General features: G+C 39.7%; 1 protein-coding gene and 1 non-coding gene across 28 annotated transcripts in view; one reads left to right on the forward strand and one right to left on the reverse strand.

Annotated features, from left to right (window-relative positions):
- The window catches only part of FHIT (fragile histidine triad diadenosine triphosphatase), a 1,710,176-nt gene extending 1,698,186 nt beyond the window's left edge, over window positions 1-11,990 (forward strand). For 21 of the 27 annotated variants that reach the window (XR_011167575.1, XM_069084211.1, XM_069084216.1 and 18 more), the window contains 2 exons: window positions 11,722-11,821; window positions 11,881-11,990. Coding sequence is in view for 21 of the 27 variants with exons in the window: in XM_069084211.1 (XP_068940312.1) it covers window positions 11,722-11,821; window positions 11,881-11,972 (192 nt within the window). In the remaining 6 variants the exon portion in view is untranslated. Of the gene's footprint in view, window positions 1-4,443; window positions 4,472-11,721; window positions 11,858-11,880 lie in introns of those variants that run through there. The other 6 variants (XM_069084229.1, XM_069084227.1, XM_069084228.1 and 3 more) reach the window with 4 other exon arrangements.
- Window positions 3,412-3,514, reverse strand: LOC138158537 (U6 spliceosomal RNA). Its single transcript, XR_011167664.1, has one exon. It is a non-coding gene; the product is annotated as a U6 spliceosomal RNA (small nuclear RNA).
- Window positions 11,991-16,857: the final 4,867 nt, after the last annotated feature.

The following is a 16,857-nucleotide window of genomic DNA, read 5'->3' on the forward strand; positions in this document are numbered from 1 at the left end:
AGAGAGAGAGAGAGAGAGAGAGAGAGAGAGAGAGAGAGAGAGAGAGACAGAGAGAGAGAGACAGAGAGAGACAGAGAGAGAGAGAGAGAGAGACAGAGACAGAGACAGAGACAGAGTCAGATAGAGACAGAGACAGAGAGACAGAGATAGACAGAGACATACACAGAGACACAGAGAGACAGACAGAGAGACAGAGAGATGGCTGCCTGAATCTGTTTGTAGATGGACCTCACCTTCAATTGGTTATCGTTTGGCATTCTGATTTCAAAAAGTGTTTTATTATTTTTTGGAAAGGCTGACAAATAAGAACCATTGACTTCTGCCTTTGGATGATGGCTCACATCATTTCTTGTGTACAAAGAATGACTTTTTTCCTCAGTGTTTGTGTGTACTGTGGGTCATAAAGCAAAGAAATAAGAATCAAAGAGTTGCTTTAAATGAGACATTTTAAAAAGTTCATCTTTGAGTAAAGATGGGATTTCTACATGTTGGTGCCATAGGTATGTGTTTTGTTAACTGTTATTGTTGTGTCTGTTTTTTAAAAAAAGGCTGTGGTCAGTCCATCTTTGTGAAATAGCCACAATCTTAATTATCTTAAAACTGTCAGTGACCAATAACCCATTTAGCTAAGACACTAATTGATGTCCTCTTCAGCCTTACCAATTCAAATGGGCATCTATTCTGCCCAGTTCTGGTTAATGAATGCTGAAGGTGCAAGCCTCCCTCTTGTTATTCAAACAATAAATCTCTGCCTTTTTAAAGCATTGAACTGGTGCTTTTCTAATCTTTTGGACATTTGTGTTTAATGTTTGAGTTTTCACATGGTTTCCTGTGTCATCCCTTGTAACCCTCCTCATCCTTTGAGAAGGACTCAATTTGAAGCAAAGGGCTATTTTGTCCTTGGTAGTATAGTTTTACTGTTGTTGAATGGTGAGGAACCATAGACCACTATAGTCCTCAAGGAACTGAAATCAAGAATCTTCCAAAGGACATTAGAGATGAAACCACAGTATGGGGGTTGAGCAACATGTGACATATAATAAATGGATAAATATCCAAGAAAAGGAGGAAGAAGGCTAACACAAACACATATCGAATCACAAAAGAAATGGCAATGCATGGGATAACCAATGGGCAGCCCACATTCTTGCCCAACATCTTTGTCATGTCAGGAGAGTTTAAGGAAGCTGCCTAGCACATCCTCTGTGGTAAACTTATGAGAGGACATGGATATGAGATACCTAAAATGGGCAAGCATGAATGAATTGCCAGCTGCATCATTAGTGAGAGTGCCCACATTGATTAGATCATGGAGCCCTCAGAGTAAACTGACTGTGGCCAGAAAATAAGTCAAATTCATTTCTGTAAGAGATATTTGTCTGCATTCTGAGCTCTACAATGCATTACCTCACCACCATCACCCCATATGCACCTGAATGGTAGGATCTTGGAGGGAGAAGGGACTCTAGAATCATCACAGTGTAGGAGAAAGATGGTGGCATTTGTAAGCTAAAGTCCTGAGTTGAAATCCCAGCTCAGATTCTTCCTAGCCTTTGACAGTGGGAAATTATTCATCTAGACTCCAGCTTTCTCAGCTATAAAACTAACTAGTTGCTCTCAAAAGTCTTTTCCAACTCTTAGCCCTTTCCTGCTCTAAACAATAGCTTGAGGATGGATTTCCCTGAGAGCGTGTACTACAGGTGGTTATCCAGCCCCTACTCAAACACTTCATAGGATTACAGACTTAGGGCTGGAAGAGACCTTGGAGTCTGATCCCCTCATCTTACAATTGGGAACACCGAGGAAGAGATAAGCCAAGTGTCTTGTCCAGGTTGCACAGCTAGTTTCTAAGGAATGATTTGAACCCATCTTCCTGACTTGAAGACCAATGCTCTAATGAGAAATATATTACCTTATGATCTGCATGTAGCCTTTGTTCCTGAAATCATGCTTGTAAGGAATGGGTGATGGCTGTGCACATTGCTGGAAATTTACACTTTTGTGCTCATATGTGTGGACTTGATCTCAGATCTGAGCTTTACTTTCCAACTCTTTTCTCTATGAGGAATTGGGTAGAATATAGAACCTCCAAATCCATTGTCACACTAAGAATCCTAGGAGTGCAGTGGTGCAAGCTTCAATTCCAACACAAGATGCTGAGAGTGATTATTACATGTAGAGGTGAAGAAGGAGAGCTAGTGTGATCTAGGATCGTGACTTTCGAGCTAGAAAGAACCTAAGGGGTTTTCTAGTCCAAAAGCTTGATTTGACACATGAAGAAACTGAGGTTCAGAGAGGTTAACTGTGTTTGCCTAGGGCCACACAGCTAATAAGTGTCAGAGGCAGGACTGAAACCTAGGTCTTCTTGATTTCAAGTCCAGCACCCTAGCCACTATACCACATTCTATTTCTGTCCATAGTTACAAAGGAATAAAGTAGTGGAGTTGAGTTTTGAACCCAGATCCTCTGGCTTCATAGCCCACTGCACCACCCAGGTTTTATTTTGAAAAGTGTGGCTTTCAACAGATAATAGAATAGTGAGGTTGTAGCAGCTACAATTTCCTTGAGCAGTGAGTCTGTGTTAGAAGTCAGCAGCCCTGTTTATGTAATGAATTATACCCATGCATAGCCTCATAGTGCAACCTCAGAATCTGAAATCAGAAAAAAAACCTACTGTGCCATTTTTCTTTAGCCTCTTTAGTTGTGCTGTCTCCCCATGATTTATCTCATACTCATAACAAAACAGTCAAGATAGTTGGGCAGCTTTTTTTTTCAAATGCTTTATTAACTTCTGATTTACATCATTCATTTCCACCAGATTTTGAGTTACAAATTTTCTCCCCACATTTCCCCTACCCACCGCCCCAAAATAGCAGTCCCACAGGATATCCCCTCCTCCAATCTGCTCTCTCCCATATTTTCTCTCATACCCTTTCAATGTTTCCAGTGTATCTCTATGCCCCAGTGCCTGTATATCTTATTTCCCAATAACATGTAAAATAGTATCAATAATAGTATATATATATATATACACATATACATATACACACACATATATATATATATATTTGAATATTTGATTTTAAAACTTTGAATTCCAGATTCATTCCCTTCCTTCCTTGCCACCCACCCTTACTGGGAAGATAAGCAGTTCAGTATAGGTTGTACATGTGTGGCTAATGCAAAACAATAACATAGTAGATATATTGCAAAAGACTGACTATATTTCCCTCCCTCCTATCCCACCTCCCCCTTGTTCTATTCTCTACTTTGATCCTGTCCCTTTTCAAAAGTGGATGCTTCCAACTTCCCTCCCCCCCAGCCTGCCCTCCCTTCCACTTCCTTCTCATCCCCTTCCCCTACTCTCCTGGAGGGTATCTCACTATTTAGTGTGTATTTCATTCCCTCCTCAAAAATATCACGAATTTGTGTGTTATCCTTGCGCAAGGGCCATGATAATCTTCTCTGTATCATTCCAATTTTAGTATATGTGCTGCTGAAGCAAAGCAAGCACTGGGCAGCTTCTTTTAAGGTCTATGTAACCAAGTCATCTCAGCTTTCCTGACATTGGGCTGATGTTATGATGTGAAGACACAATTTTCACCACTAATTGTTGCTATCAGTAGCCACAACTCTGTGCTCCGTAGGAAATACATAAGTAATCTCAAATCCAACTCAAGCTGTAGCATTTCTGCAAAGAAATAGAAGGGCATGGAATTTTCATTTAGATTTTCACTCCCAAGTCCTCTTCTGTGATGCAATGTTACCATCCACCATTTTAAGAAGCATTTCTTCTAAGTATTTGTGTTCTTACCCTCCCCTAAAAGCTATATATGACAGAACAGGGTCTTGGTCATGTCTATTTATCTCTCCAGTACACCACAGAGACTGGATTTAAAGGCTGGAAGGTTCTTAGGAAGCAGAGATGAGGAAGAGGTGAATTCCAGAGATGGAACTCCATTGCTTTGAAGACAGTAGGAAAATAATGAATGCTAGTCAAATTGGTCATAGGATTTAGAGCTGGAAAGGGTCATAGAGATCATGTGGTCAGCCCCTTCATTTTACAGAAAGGGATACAGAGGCCCAAAGAGATGAAGTAGCTTACCAAAGGTAACACAAGTAGCAAATGGAAAAGTCAAATGCCCTGAGTCCAAATCCAGTGGCACCATTTGGTGAAGGAAGAGTGAATTTCAAGTGTAGGAGGACAGACTAAGCAAAGGGAGAGAGATAGCAGATGGAAAGTCAAGTCTGGGGAAGAATTTTTAGGTTAGTTTAACTGGGCTGTGTCAGAGGGACATAGAGGGAAGTTTCACAGACTAAAACTGGAAAGGCAAACTAGAGACAGACTATGAATGAATTTATATATGAGGTGAAGGAGTTTATGTTCTTTTTTATTATATTTATTATATTTCTTTTTTATATTTTTTATATTCTTTCCTATAGACAATAAGTGGCCACTGAATTTGAGCAGGTGAGTTTTCTGTGTCTTAAGGCATTAATTTTGGCAGCTGTGTGGAGGCTGGAATCTAGTGGAATGTGGTATTGAATATCGAGGAATCTTGGAAACCTTAATTGCTGGATGAAAACATGAACAGCTATCAGCTGTCTATCTTTACTTCTTTAGAATGCCTGGGATACAAGTCATTGCGGTCTTGACCACATATTTTGTCCTTGGTTATCTTTTAAAAGTATTTTTGTGGGTTTTGTCCAGACTTTGTGATTTTACTTATATTGGTGATGCCCTATGCTGATGGACATCAGCAGCTGATCTCTCTGGGATCACTGAGAGGTTCAGTAACTTTCTTTTAATCATATTGCAGTATTTGTCAAAGGTGGACCTTGAACTCAGATCTTCTTGTTTTCAAGAGTGGTTCTTTGTCTGTTGTACTATAATGGCATCATGTAATATTGGAGAAAAGTGACTTTGAAGTCAGACAGCATGTGCAAGTCCCAATCAGCTACTTAATATCTGTATGGCCAAGTCATTTCCCTTCTCCAAATTCTTGGCTTCTTCATCTCTAAAATGAGGGGGTCACAAAGAGATTTAAAAATGGGGAAAAGACCAATTTGTGCAAAGATGTTTATAACAGCCCTTTTTTTGTGGTGGCTAAGAATTGGAAATCAAGGAGATGTCCATCAATTGGGGAATGGCTGAACAAACCTTAGTATATGATTGTGAGGGAATATTATTGTGCTATAAGAAATGATGAGCAGGATGACTTCAGATAAAAACCTAGAAAGACTTACATGAACTAATGCAAAATGAAATGAACAGACCCAGGGACACTGTATGCAATAACAGCACTATTGTGCAATGAAGAATTATGAATGAATGAATTACATTACAGTGATCCAAGACAATTCCAAAGGACTCACAATGAAGCATGCTATCCTCCAGAGAAAGAACTGACATTGACTGAATACAGTCTGAAAAATGCTATTTTTCACTTTTTTCTTTAATTGTTATTAGTCTTCTTGTACCAACTGATCAATATGGAAATATTTTACATGATTGCACATGTATTGCCTGTATCAGATTATTTACTCTCAGAGAGGGGACAGGAGAGAAAGGAAGGAAAGGAGAGACTTTGTAGCTCAAAACTAAAAAAAAATGCTAAAAAATGTTTTAACATGTAATTGAGGAAAAATGAAATATTATAAAAATTATTAAATAAAATGAAAGGGTCAGACAATTACCTCTATCATCCTTTGTCCTCTAAATCTAAGTTGCCATAACTTTTTCTGATATAGATGTACCATATTATCCCCAATAGACAATAAGTTTCTTGAGTTCAGAGCTTCTTATCTTTACCTTTTTTAATCCTTCTAAGACCTTGTGGATCCTCCATAAACATTTGAGGGTTGGTTGATTCTGCTTGTTCTAAGATTAAGGGATTATTCAATATTGTTTCTCTCTAACCTGTATATGGTATGTGGGGAAAATGGAGTCAATAGGAAAACATGGTTAATGAATAGAATTCTTTTGGGTGCTAGAGGCTGACCTTCTACAAAAGCACACCTTCATCAGGAACTTTAGCCATACATCTCCAACTGCCTATTGGATACTTTAAACTAGATGTCCATTTGCTTCCTTACCACCTCTAGGATTAGATATGAATTCCTCTGTTTGACCTTTAAAGGCCTCCACAACCTGGCTCTAACCCCTATTTCTGGTTTTCAATATGGCATTGCCCTTTCTAAGATCCATCTGAATAGACCTTGCTGCTCCTCATCTGTGATACCCCATCTCCCATCCCTCATGCCTTTGACTTGACCATGGCCATACCTGGACTGCATTCTGGCCTCACTACTAGCTCTTGGAGTAGCTTGATTTCTTCAAAACTCTTAGCTACCACTTGCCGCATGAAACATTTCCTGATTCCCTTTCCTCAACTACTATTGCCCTCCCCACGAAGAACAGTTTGTTTACATATGCTTATTGGTGTGTGTGTGTGTGTGCAATCTTCCTCAATAAAATATAAGCTCCTCAAGGACAGGTAAAGCTTCATTTTTTTCTTTCTTTGCCTAACACCCCACAACATGCCTGACACATACTCAATCCTACTTGACCACTTGTTTTAAAACCTGACTTGGCTTTTCTTTAAATTAAATCAGCTGTGTATTTGTCTCAACTACCTGAGCATTCATTTATTAGATAAATACGTTGGGCACACCTATCTGCCACTCAGTGATCACTTATTAAGCTCTTACTGTATGTTCTGTACCTTGCTAAGCAATGGGCATACAGAGGCAAAAATGGCATCCTGCTTACATTTAAGCAGATCACATTCTTTTTTTAAAAACATATTTTATTTTCCCTAATCATATGTAAAACAATTTTAACATTCATTTTAAAAAATGTTGAATTCCAAATTCTCTCCCTCCCTCATTGTGAAGGCAAGCAATTTGACATATTTCCATATTAGGAGCTCACATTATAATGGTGGAAACTATAGGCATATAACTATGAACGTGGTAATAAAATTTTGTGCAAAGAGGTAAAAATTTGGGCCCTACCTGCCAGGATTGAAAGTCTAGTTGAATAATTGATGTAGTAGGGCCAGTCATTGATATAAACATAGTCTATGAGGTCCTGTGCTGGACATTGAAAGCCCAAAGAAAAGAAAAAGTTGACAGATTAAAAATGAGAGTAAATGCTCTGCAAGGAAGGCAGAGACAACAACGAATTGTCCAGATGAAAAAGTGTTGGGGGTTGGTTTATTGTTGACAGTGGGAAGCATAGAAGAAAGAAAGAGGGAGAAGTAGGTGACATCAAGTCAGGCCACAATGTTAAAAGACTCTAAGCAAAAGTGAACAGAATTTCTTCTGGGACATAAATCTACCTGAAAACAGACTTGGGACTGAGGCTGAGAAGGTGCCCATCCATTTTCCAGGCTGCGCAGGGACCTCTAACTCAAAGTCAATAATTGTTCAAGGACAGGGATGATAATAAATGATCAGGGAGTGACCTGCTTATAGAGCAAGTGGGACTTGGGGTGGATTGGATACTAATATCACTTGAAAAAGACACAAATTTTGGTCTCCCTGCCCTCTGGGCTGCCAGGCACACTGGGACCAAATTACCAGGCCCATTTACACTGAGCTTCCTTAGTTTGGCAGGTTTCTGGGGCAGCTTTGAGAACGCAGAAGCCCAAGGTTTCTATGTCTGGTTGAATGAGAGTTGCTCAGATATACTGTACCTTGAGATGTGTGCATGGATATACAAATAAACATTTATTAAGCACCTGTTGTGTGCCAGGCATTGTGATAGGCACTGAGGATACGATTAATACAAAGAAACAGTCCCTGCCTTCAAGGATCTTATAATCTAAAGGGGAAGACAACACACAAAAAGAGGCAAAAAGTCAGGGTGGGATATGGAGGGTGGATAGCAATGGGTACCTAGATCTATGGAGTGGAAATAAGGCAGAGCAGCAGATGTGAAGGGGAATGAGCTGAGAGTTCAATTTCTATCCTCTATAAAGGAAGGCACTGGAAAGAGCTTGGTACTCTACCCTCCAGGCCTGCAGTCAAAGGGGAGACGATACTGAGGGAGATTATGTCAGTCAAGGTTTGAGTTAGCAACATCATGGTGAGTTTAGAAGGGATGAGCATATCCTGAAAGGGGCATCTTGTTCTATGGAGTTGAAACCAGTCAGATGCAAAGTGGAGACAGAGAGAGACAGACAGACAGACAGAGAGACAGACAGACAGACAGAGACAGAGAGAGACAGAGAGACAGTGAGACAGAGATAGAGAGAGACAGAGAAAGAGACAGATAGAGAGACAGAGAGAGATCTCTATGTATCCATATAAAGACACATACATGCATTCATGGACATGTGTACATATGCACACAGGCACACATACCTGTCTGTATCCATATGTGTACATGCATGTATATACAACCATGTGTTACATACATATATGCACATATCTGTTTAGATGTATGTATATACTTTAAAACAAGCAATGAACTTCTTTTTAGGATTTTTATTTTTATTCTGAACTTACACACCAGATAAGATGCAGATATATAGAACAGAGAAAGAGGATTGTACCTGAAACTCTGAATATCTCTTATGTATAGCTTGCTTTTATTTTTTAAGTACATAATAAATTCAACCTGTCACTTTACAAGCTGCTCTGTTCATCTGTGAGGAACACTGGATTTCATGTCCATTCTCCTTTAATGTTCTACATTCTAGGAAGGACAAAAGTAAACACTATAAGAATGTTTCTCTCTCATTGACTTAGAATCAAAGGATGTCAGAGCTGAGAGGAGACTAGGAGATCATCTAGGCCACAGGTGGGGACCCTTGTCTGACTCCAAACTTCACAGAACATATCCCCTTAATAAAAGGATTTCTTCTGTGAAGTTTGGATTCAGTCAAAAGGTCACACTTGAGGACCTAGAGGGCCACATGTGGCCTTGAGATCACAGGTTCCCCACCTCTGATCTATCCCAGTCACTAATTTGATCAGTTTGGAAGTCTTACCACCATGAGATCCCTTGCATCCATTCTCTTTTCTTCACCTACCCAGCTTCCACCCAGACTTGGTTCCTCATCATTCCTTGTCTAGACTATTATAATACTTTCATAATTAGTTTCCTGCTTCTAACCTCTTCCCTCTTCAATCCATCCTCTGCCTAATTTCCAAACTGATATTTCCCAAATAAAAATGTGTTGTTATCACTCACATACTGGGAAAACAAAGCAAAACTTTAGTGTGTTCATACTGCTTCAAAGATAAAAGACAAAATTATAAGACTAGCATACAAAGTTCTCCCAGTTGTACTGCGTTATTACTTCCTTTCAAATGTTCCCTCTTCCACTTGAAATGGCCGACTAGCCAGTCTCCATATATAGCACTCTGACTCTTGGCTCACTAAGACCTTCCATGTCTGGAATCTTCTTATCTCTTTTTCTTCAAATCTCTAACCTCCTTCAGGATTCAGCCTTTGAAGCTGTCACCTCTCATGTCCACCCCTTTCCTGATCCCCAGGAGCTGAGTCCTCTTTCTCTTCAGCCAGTCAACAAGCATTTATAAAGTAATTCTCTACATGTCAGTAATTAAGTACTAAATGTTTCACTAAAGCAAAAACACGGTCTCCCTTGCTTTGAATTTTTTTTTTTTGCATATATTTTGTGAGATGGAGCACGGTATAGTAAATAGAGACATGATCTTGAATCAGGAAGATGTAAGTTCAAGTCTCCTCCCTGCCACTAAATGTGTGATCCTGGGTAGGTCACTTAAGATTCAGTATCCTGGGCAATTCTTTAAGACCTAAACTGCAGGATGACAGATCTGGTGCTGGTGCCAGGAGGATCATGATCAGGAATTCCTAACTCCATTAAAATCATAGATGAAACTTGAACATCACTAAGAATAACAAGTTTGTATTTATTACCTGAATACATGTTAATATTTCTTTCACAAAAAGCAGAGACTCTTTCATTTTTGCTTTTGTAACCCCACTGCCTAGCAAAAGTAACTATTGGCTTTTTATCAATGAGGCTTTGCTAGCATGAGCCTATCTGAGGTCTTTACTTACCCTCATTTAATAGAGCTTGCTTCCTTTGTGAAATTCCTTTACATTTGCATACCTGTGTACATTTTTCATTCCCTGCAAATATAAGTTTCCTGCAGGTAAGGGTTGTTCCTCATTTTTATGGTCATTGGATGCCCCAAACCTAGGATATTGCTTTGCATGTAGCAGATGCTAAAACACTATTTGTTGCTTTGGGGAAATTAAAGCTTGGGAAGGCTTAAGGATTTGCAACAGGTCAGTACTGGGTTTTAAAATCAGGTCTGATAACTCTAAGACCTGGACTTTGTACAACTTTTTATCTTTCCTGAGGGATTTGTTCATGAAAATAACAGAAACCTTCATGTAGCAGAAATAAACACATCCACAGATGCATCGATGAAGGCAGAAGTGAGGGCACCCTATTTTGGAGGTTGAAGATGGACATATTCAGTAATAATCTTGAAGTCCTATTTTCCCAAACTTTCTAAGGGATCATGAAATCAGTTACTGTTGATTTAAAACTGTACAGGCCCATTTAACATGTACCATTCTCATGACCCAAAGCCTCTAGTCTACTCACTATGCTTTATTCTTACCATTATATACATTTTTCCCACCCTTCTTTTTCCCCTGAAGTTTTACAGACAGGAATTCCCTAGAGGCCATGGGGTAATCACATAATACAGTGAAAAAAATAGAAATCCCTATATTCTAATCCTAATTCTATTATTTGCCATCTAGGGGAGACTAGAAAAGTCACTTCACCCATTTTCATTCAGTTTCTTCATCTGTAGAAAGGGATTTATGAAGTGCTAGCACATTGGAATTGGAAATGATTTGTAGATGTCACCTAACCCAACCCATACATTTCCTGTCCAATATCCCCAGCAAGTAATCACCCTGCCTTCAATGGAAAAGGACTTCAAAGTGAGTCTGTTCTGTTTCTGAACAATTGTAATTGGTAGGAAGCTTTCTTGGACTGAGCTGCCATATGCCTCTCAGTAATTTACACATGTTATTCCTAGGTCTGCTCTCCTGTGTTCTTTTCTTTGCCTAACTCTAAATCCTTCAAATAAGCTTCTTTCGCCTTTGGTTCCCTACTCTGACACACTGATACCACTACCTTTTTAGAGATCAGGAAACAAGAAAAGAGTGAAGATTTCTGGAGCTGAGCACTGCAAGGAATCTAAGTCTGATACCCTTATTTTGATCATGAGAAAACTGATACCAAGCTGACCCAAAGTCACAGGAGGGAGAAGAGGAGAAGCTGGTACATAGACTCACCAGCAAATAGATGACATAAAACAATACTATTAAATTACTTTCTGTGATTATCCATGGGAGGGCCAATCATCTGAACATGTGTGAAGCAGACCTTTAGGAAATAGTGTCCAGTAGTATGTAATCTCCTTGAGAATAGAGATTAGCTCACTTTTGTCTTTGCCCCTCTGGTGTCTGACATGCACCCTGTGCATGCTGGTTACCTAATAAAGGATCATTTGCTTGAATCAGATTCCTAGAGGAAGTGAATCAGAGCATCAGGCCAACCTTCCAACACCCTCGATTTGACTTACTAGGTCTCAGTCATTTGTTCCTAGATTCACAGGAAGTAAGATTCTGTTTCATTTTATTGCCTGACTCCAGAATGAGTTTGGTCCTCATTAAATGTCTCTTTTTATGCTCAACAGCTTCCAGACAAGAAGGCATCTTGGACAAACCTCAAGACAAGAGAAAGTGGGTCTCCTCGTTCAGGATGTCATCATATATGCAACCTCTTCCTTGATGTAACCCTTTATTACACATGGGCCTGTTGTTAGATGGGCGTTTCCATCAGAATGCCTGACAGGCCCTTTTTCCCTACCATGGCTTTACTCATGTCCATTTTTCCCCTGGGTTGCAGTTTAGACTGGCAGCTGTCCCTGGTTCTGCCTGGAAATAAAGCATTTGTTAAAATGTCTGTGATGTGGTGGCTGTGTTAGAAAGCTCTTCTCCCAGTGCTACTTATTACAGTCCAAAAACTGACGAAAGAAGTCAATCTCTTGAAGCTATTGTACTCTCTGAAAAAGCAGAGCTTTGTTACAGGCTAGATAAGATAAACCTGGAAAGATGAGCACTGGTTTGGCCAGATGAGATATGGGGACAGGAAATGCATAACCTTTCTTAAAAATCTTCCTGCTTAAAAATCCCCTCCTGCTTCTAATGAAGTGATTCAGAATTCCAGGATCTGAAGAAGGCACAATCACACAATAAGCTTAATGAATGCAGAGTGATTTGGGGCAACGAGGAGGAAAGAAGGTATCCTTACCCCCACCTTACATGCCAATACAACTCTCACAGCCTTTGATTCCCAATGACTTAGTATGCTTGTACCAGTGGTTAATGGCAGACTTCCTTAAATAGGAAACACTGACCATAAAGTCAGAGGACCTGAGTTCATATATCCCTCTGACACTTATCCCCTTTGCTGAATGACTGACTAACCTTAGGAAAGCCTCTTTAACGTTTTCTGTAAAATGAAAGGATTGGACCGAATGACCTTTGAGGCACCTTATGGATCTAAATCTAGGATTCTATTATATCTTTCTCCATTGTCTTCTAAGGGACCAGAGAGAAGGGCAGGAAAAAGATAAAACAAATAAATAGCATTACTATAATGAAACTGGAAATGAACCTTGCCTTAAAAAAGAATTCTCTCTCAAATAACTCTGCTCTCTCTACCCCCTGCCCCACACACTGTGGTTTTATAGTCTAGTAAGATAATTTATTCAGCATAGAAGAAGTAGCTTGGCAGAGAGCTCTGTACTTGGAGTCAGGAGACCTTGGGAAACAGACACAAACTTGTTATGTAATCATGGAGAATGACTCAAAGTCTCCAAGTATTTATTAGTGCCCATGTCCGTAATATGTGCATAATAAACTGGATCCTATCAATGGAAGAGGGATGGATAGATGACAGGTACAGATAAATATACTTCAGAGGTATACATATATACACAGACACAGACACACACACACACACACACACATATATATACATACATACATACACATGTGCTTACCCTTTCCCCTTCCATAAAATATTAGTTCTTTGATGGCAGGGGTTATTTAATTAACCATCTTTGTATTTCAAGGGCAACTAGGTGATGTGATGGATCCAGTGCCATGTGTAGAGTCAGAAAGACTAGAGTTCATATCTGGCCTCAGACACTAGCTGTATGACTCTGGCAAACATTTAACCCTGTTTGCCTCAATTTCCTCATCTGTAAAATGAGCTGGAGAAGGAAATGACAAGCCACTTCCTTATATACACCCCTCCCCTCCCCCCCAAAAAATGGAATCAGGAAAAGTTGAGTAAGATGAGACTGAAAAAAAAGTGAATGAACCACAAGCAGTTGTAACTCAAGGGCCCAGTACAGTGTTCTGCACAAAATGAGTTCCTCGATTAATGTTTAATTGAATGAAAGAGCATTAGATTTAAGGACAGAATAACTAGGCTTGAGATGTTGTCCTTCCATTTGCTAGCCTTATGATGTTAAGTGTAGGATCTTCAGGCTACAGTTAAAAGGCACCTTATAGGTTATCCGACTCAATCTAACTTTACGAATGAGGAAAGCAAAACCTAGGGAGGTTACAGGACCTTCAAAGTTCCTCAGATCAGCTTGAATGGTGGGGATAGGGAGTTGAACTAGGGTATTCTGACTCTCAAGCCAAGAAGTCACTTATCTTTCTAAATTTCATTTTTCTCCTCCATACAAAATTCAGTGGTTGGTCAGTTCCAGCTCCAGCATTCTGGGGAAGTAAATTAGTGTAAAACCGAGTTACCAAAATAATATTAAGGTACAACTATATCTCCTGCTGAAAAATTTTCACTGGCTCCCTATTGAGATAGGGAGATAAACCTCTGGGTCTCAACCCCCCCCCCAACACACAGAAGAGATCCACCCCCCTCCTCCCCCCACCCTCTGACACACAAAAGAGATCCAGTTTATCATTCTCTAGGTTTGAACCTTTGTGGGGGGGAGGGGGAAGAGGGAGGGGGAACAGATCCCAGCATGAAGAAGGAACCTACTTTGTTTCTCTAAGACTGTGCTATTTGATTCTGGTGTTTGTATCCTGATTCTCCTTTTGATAACTTAAGAAATCAGGCTTTTCTGTGATGATAAAGCAAATTCACACAATTAATAAGTTGCTTACTCCAGGGTTCTTTCCTAAATAGATGTCTATACCAAATCACTTCTCATTGTCCCTACAACAAAACTTCCCTTTCCCTAGAATTCAACTCACCTTCTAGATTCACCACTTAATTCATCTTATTCTAAGTACCTGCTGTTGTCTATGCATGTCCAACGCTTTAAGACCCCATTTGGGGTTTTCTTGGCCAACATACTGGAGTAGTTTACCATTTCCATGTCCAGCTTGTTTTATACATGAGGAAACAGAGACAAACAGGCTTAAGAGACTTGCCCAGGGTCACACAGCTAGTAAGTGTCTGAGGTCAGATTTTAACCCACAAAGATGAATCTTCCTGATTCCAAACCCAGTGCTGTATCTGCTGAGCAACTTACCTGCCGCTTGTAACCCCAAAACAAGCTCCTGCATCGTCTCTTGGCTCCTACAATTAACACTACAGAAAATTTGTTCTCTCTACAAATTAAATGATTAGCTAAATCAATAAAAGATGGACCGAGGGAAAAGGTGAGGCCACACAGTGACTCCCTACAGATTAACTGGTGCATTAAATGTCTTAATGAAAAATTTCTTACTCAGAAGAAGAGGGGAAAAGCTTGTTTCTGAGTAACCTGCTAGACTTTGAGAATTAAAAGGACAGAAAGACAGAGATATGGAGAGAGACAGAGAAAGAGAAAGGATAACCAGAAAACAGAGAATGTGGGAGAGTGTTAATTTTAAAATTTTGAACCTTGAAGCAGCTTATCCTTATGCCTAGAGAAGGTAAGTGCAACTCTTTTTCCTGAACCCTGATTTTCCCCAAAGGATATCTGTTAACCTAGGGAATTTGATTATTATAGTTGACTTGATGGAGGATTCTTTAAGAAGAGATTTAGCTTCATTGATTAAAGTCTGTGTGTTGCCTCCCACAGGTCCTGGTGCTCAGTGTTTTCTCTGATTAGTGAGTGAGCTGGGTAATTTTAAAACTATGTCTAATATGCATCCATTAAAGATAAAGACTTCAGGAGGAGAAATCAAATTGATGGGCAAGCCTTCAGGTTTGCTTAGATCTATTGGTCTTATTGTTTGTTGCTAGAATTTTAAGGTTGTCCGTTCCTTCTACCCTTCATAATGAACATGAAATCATAGGATAAGAGATTTAGAGTTAGAAGGGAACTTAGAAGTCATCAAACCCAACCCACTGGTGTTAAAGATGAGGAAATTAAAACTACGGTGGTGAATTGACTTGCCCACAGCCAGGCAGCAGTTGAGAACCATCTGGCAGGGGCCAAGAGAGAAGTATCCAGGAAGAATTGGGAATGTTAAAATCAGAAGGGAGATCAAGGAGGATGAAAACTGAGAAAAGTCACCATGTTTAATTAAGAAACCACTGGTGATCCTGGAGAGAACAATTTCAGTCCTAGAGTGAAGTCTGAAGTCAGATTGAAAGGGATTGTAGAGTAAATAGTGAAGAAAAAGGAATTAATGTAAATAATTCTTTCTAGAATCTGGTTGTGAAAGTGAGGAGAGGCTTGAGGGAAAACAGAGCAATTCAGTAAAAGTTTTTGTTTTATTTTGTTTTTAAATAGGAGAGAACTGAACATCTTTACATGTAGGGTGGGGATAGAAAAGTCACCAGGTAAAAGAAGACTGAAAAGACTGTAAAATGATTTTTTTTGTATATATTTGGTCTGCACTGGGAATTTTTTTTTATTAGCACAGGGAAGTCCTCGTTGGAAAATTCCCTTTACCAAAGCAGACAATCAACTTCTCTGCAATTTATAGTCTTAGAATTTCCTTCTACAATCAGAGTTGAAATGACTTGCCCAAGGTCACATCAAAGACACCAGACATCTTAGTGCTCTGAGCAACTTTCTAAAGCTTGCAAAGATGGTGGCAATTAACTGGGTGGGAGTTTCCTCACCTGGGAGTTCCCATACAGAGGAAACACAAAGGTTCTGTCCCCAGTTTCTATTTACTGTTTACAAAGCACTTTTCATACATTAGGTCATTTGGTCTTCAGAGCAGCCCTGTGTATACTAGAGAGACATTATACCATTAAGGGAACTTTGGAATTTGACTAACTGTATGCACCTATTAAAAACACCCAGAACCTGCCAGGCTAGAAGAGACAATAATTGTGATCCGAATTTAGTTTTGCGTCTGTTCCTTTCCTCTGCTTCCCCATCTACATGGTTCAGTGTGAGGAACTTTTTATTGTTGAGTTGTTTCAGTCATGTACAACTTTTCATGACCCTATTTAGGGTTTTCTTGGCAAAGATACTGGAGTGGTTTGCCATTTCCTTCTCCAACTCATTTTATAGATGTGGAAACTAAGGAAAACAGTGTTAAATGACTTGCCCAAGATCTCACAGTTAGTATCTGAGATTGGATTTGAACTCATGTCCTTCTGACTCCAGGCCTGGCACTGTATCTACTGAATCAAATAGCTGGCCACTGTTGAAAAACAAGGGGACCGAAAACACCAGAGATCTGGTTAATTACTGGGTGAGTAACTCTGTATGATATGCTCACCAGAGCCAGGTTATTCTGGCCTCCAGAAGTATATGGGATGTTCTCCATAAGCTAATGAGATCACCCAATAAGATCCAAGTTGAGCAGGTGGGAAGCTTGGCTCAGACTTGAGCTTCACAGCA

This window comes from Petaurus breviceps, unplaced genomic scaffold (assembly GCF_028583685.1).
Source record: "Petaurus breviceps papuanus isolate PSGF00001 unplaced genomic scaffold, PetGlider_PUasm1.0 174, whole genome shotgun sequence".
NCBI classification, from domain to species: domain Eukaryota; kingdom Metazoa; phylum Chordata; class Mammalia; order Diprotodontia; family Petauridae; genus Petaurus; species Petaurus breviceps.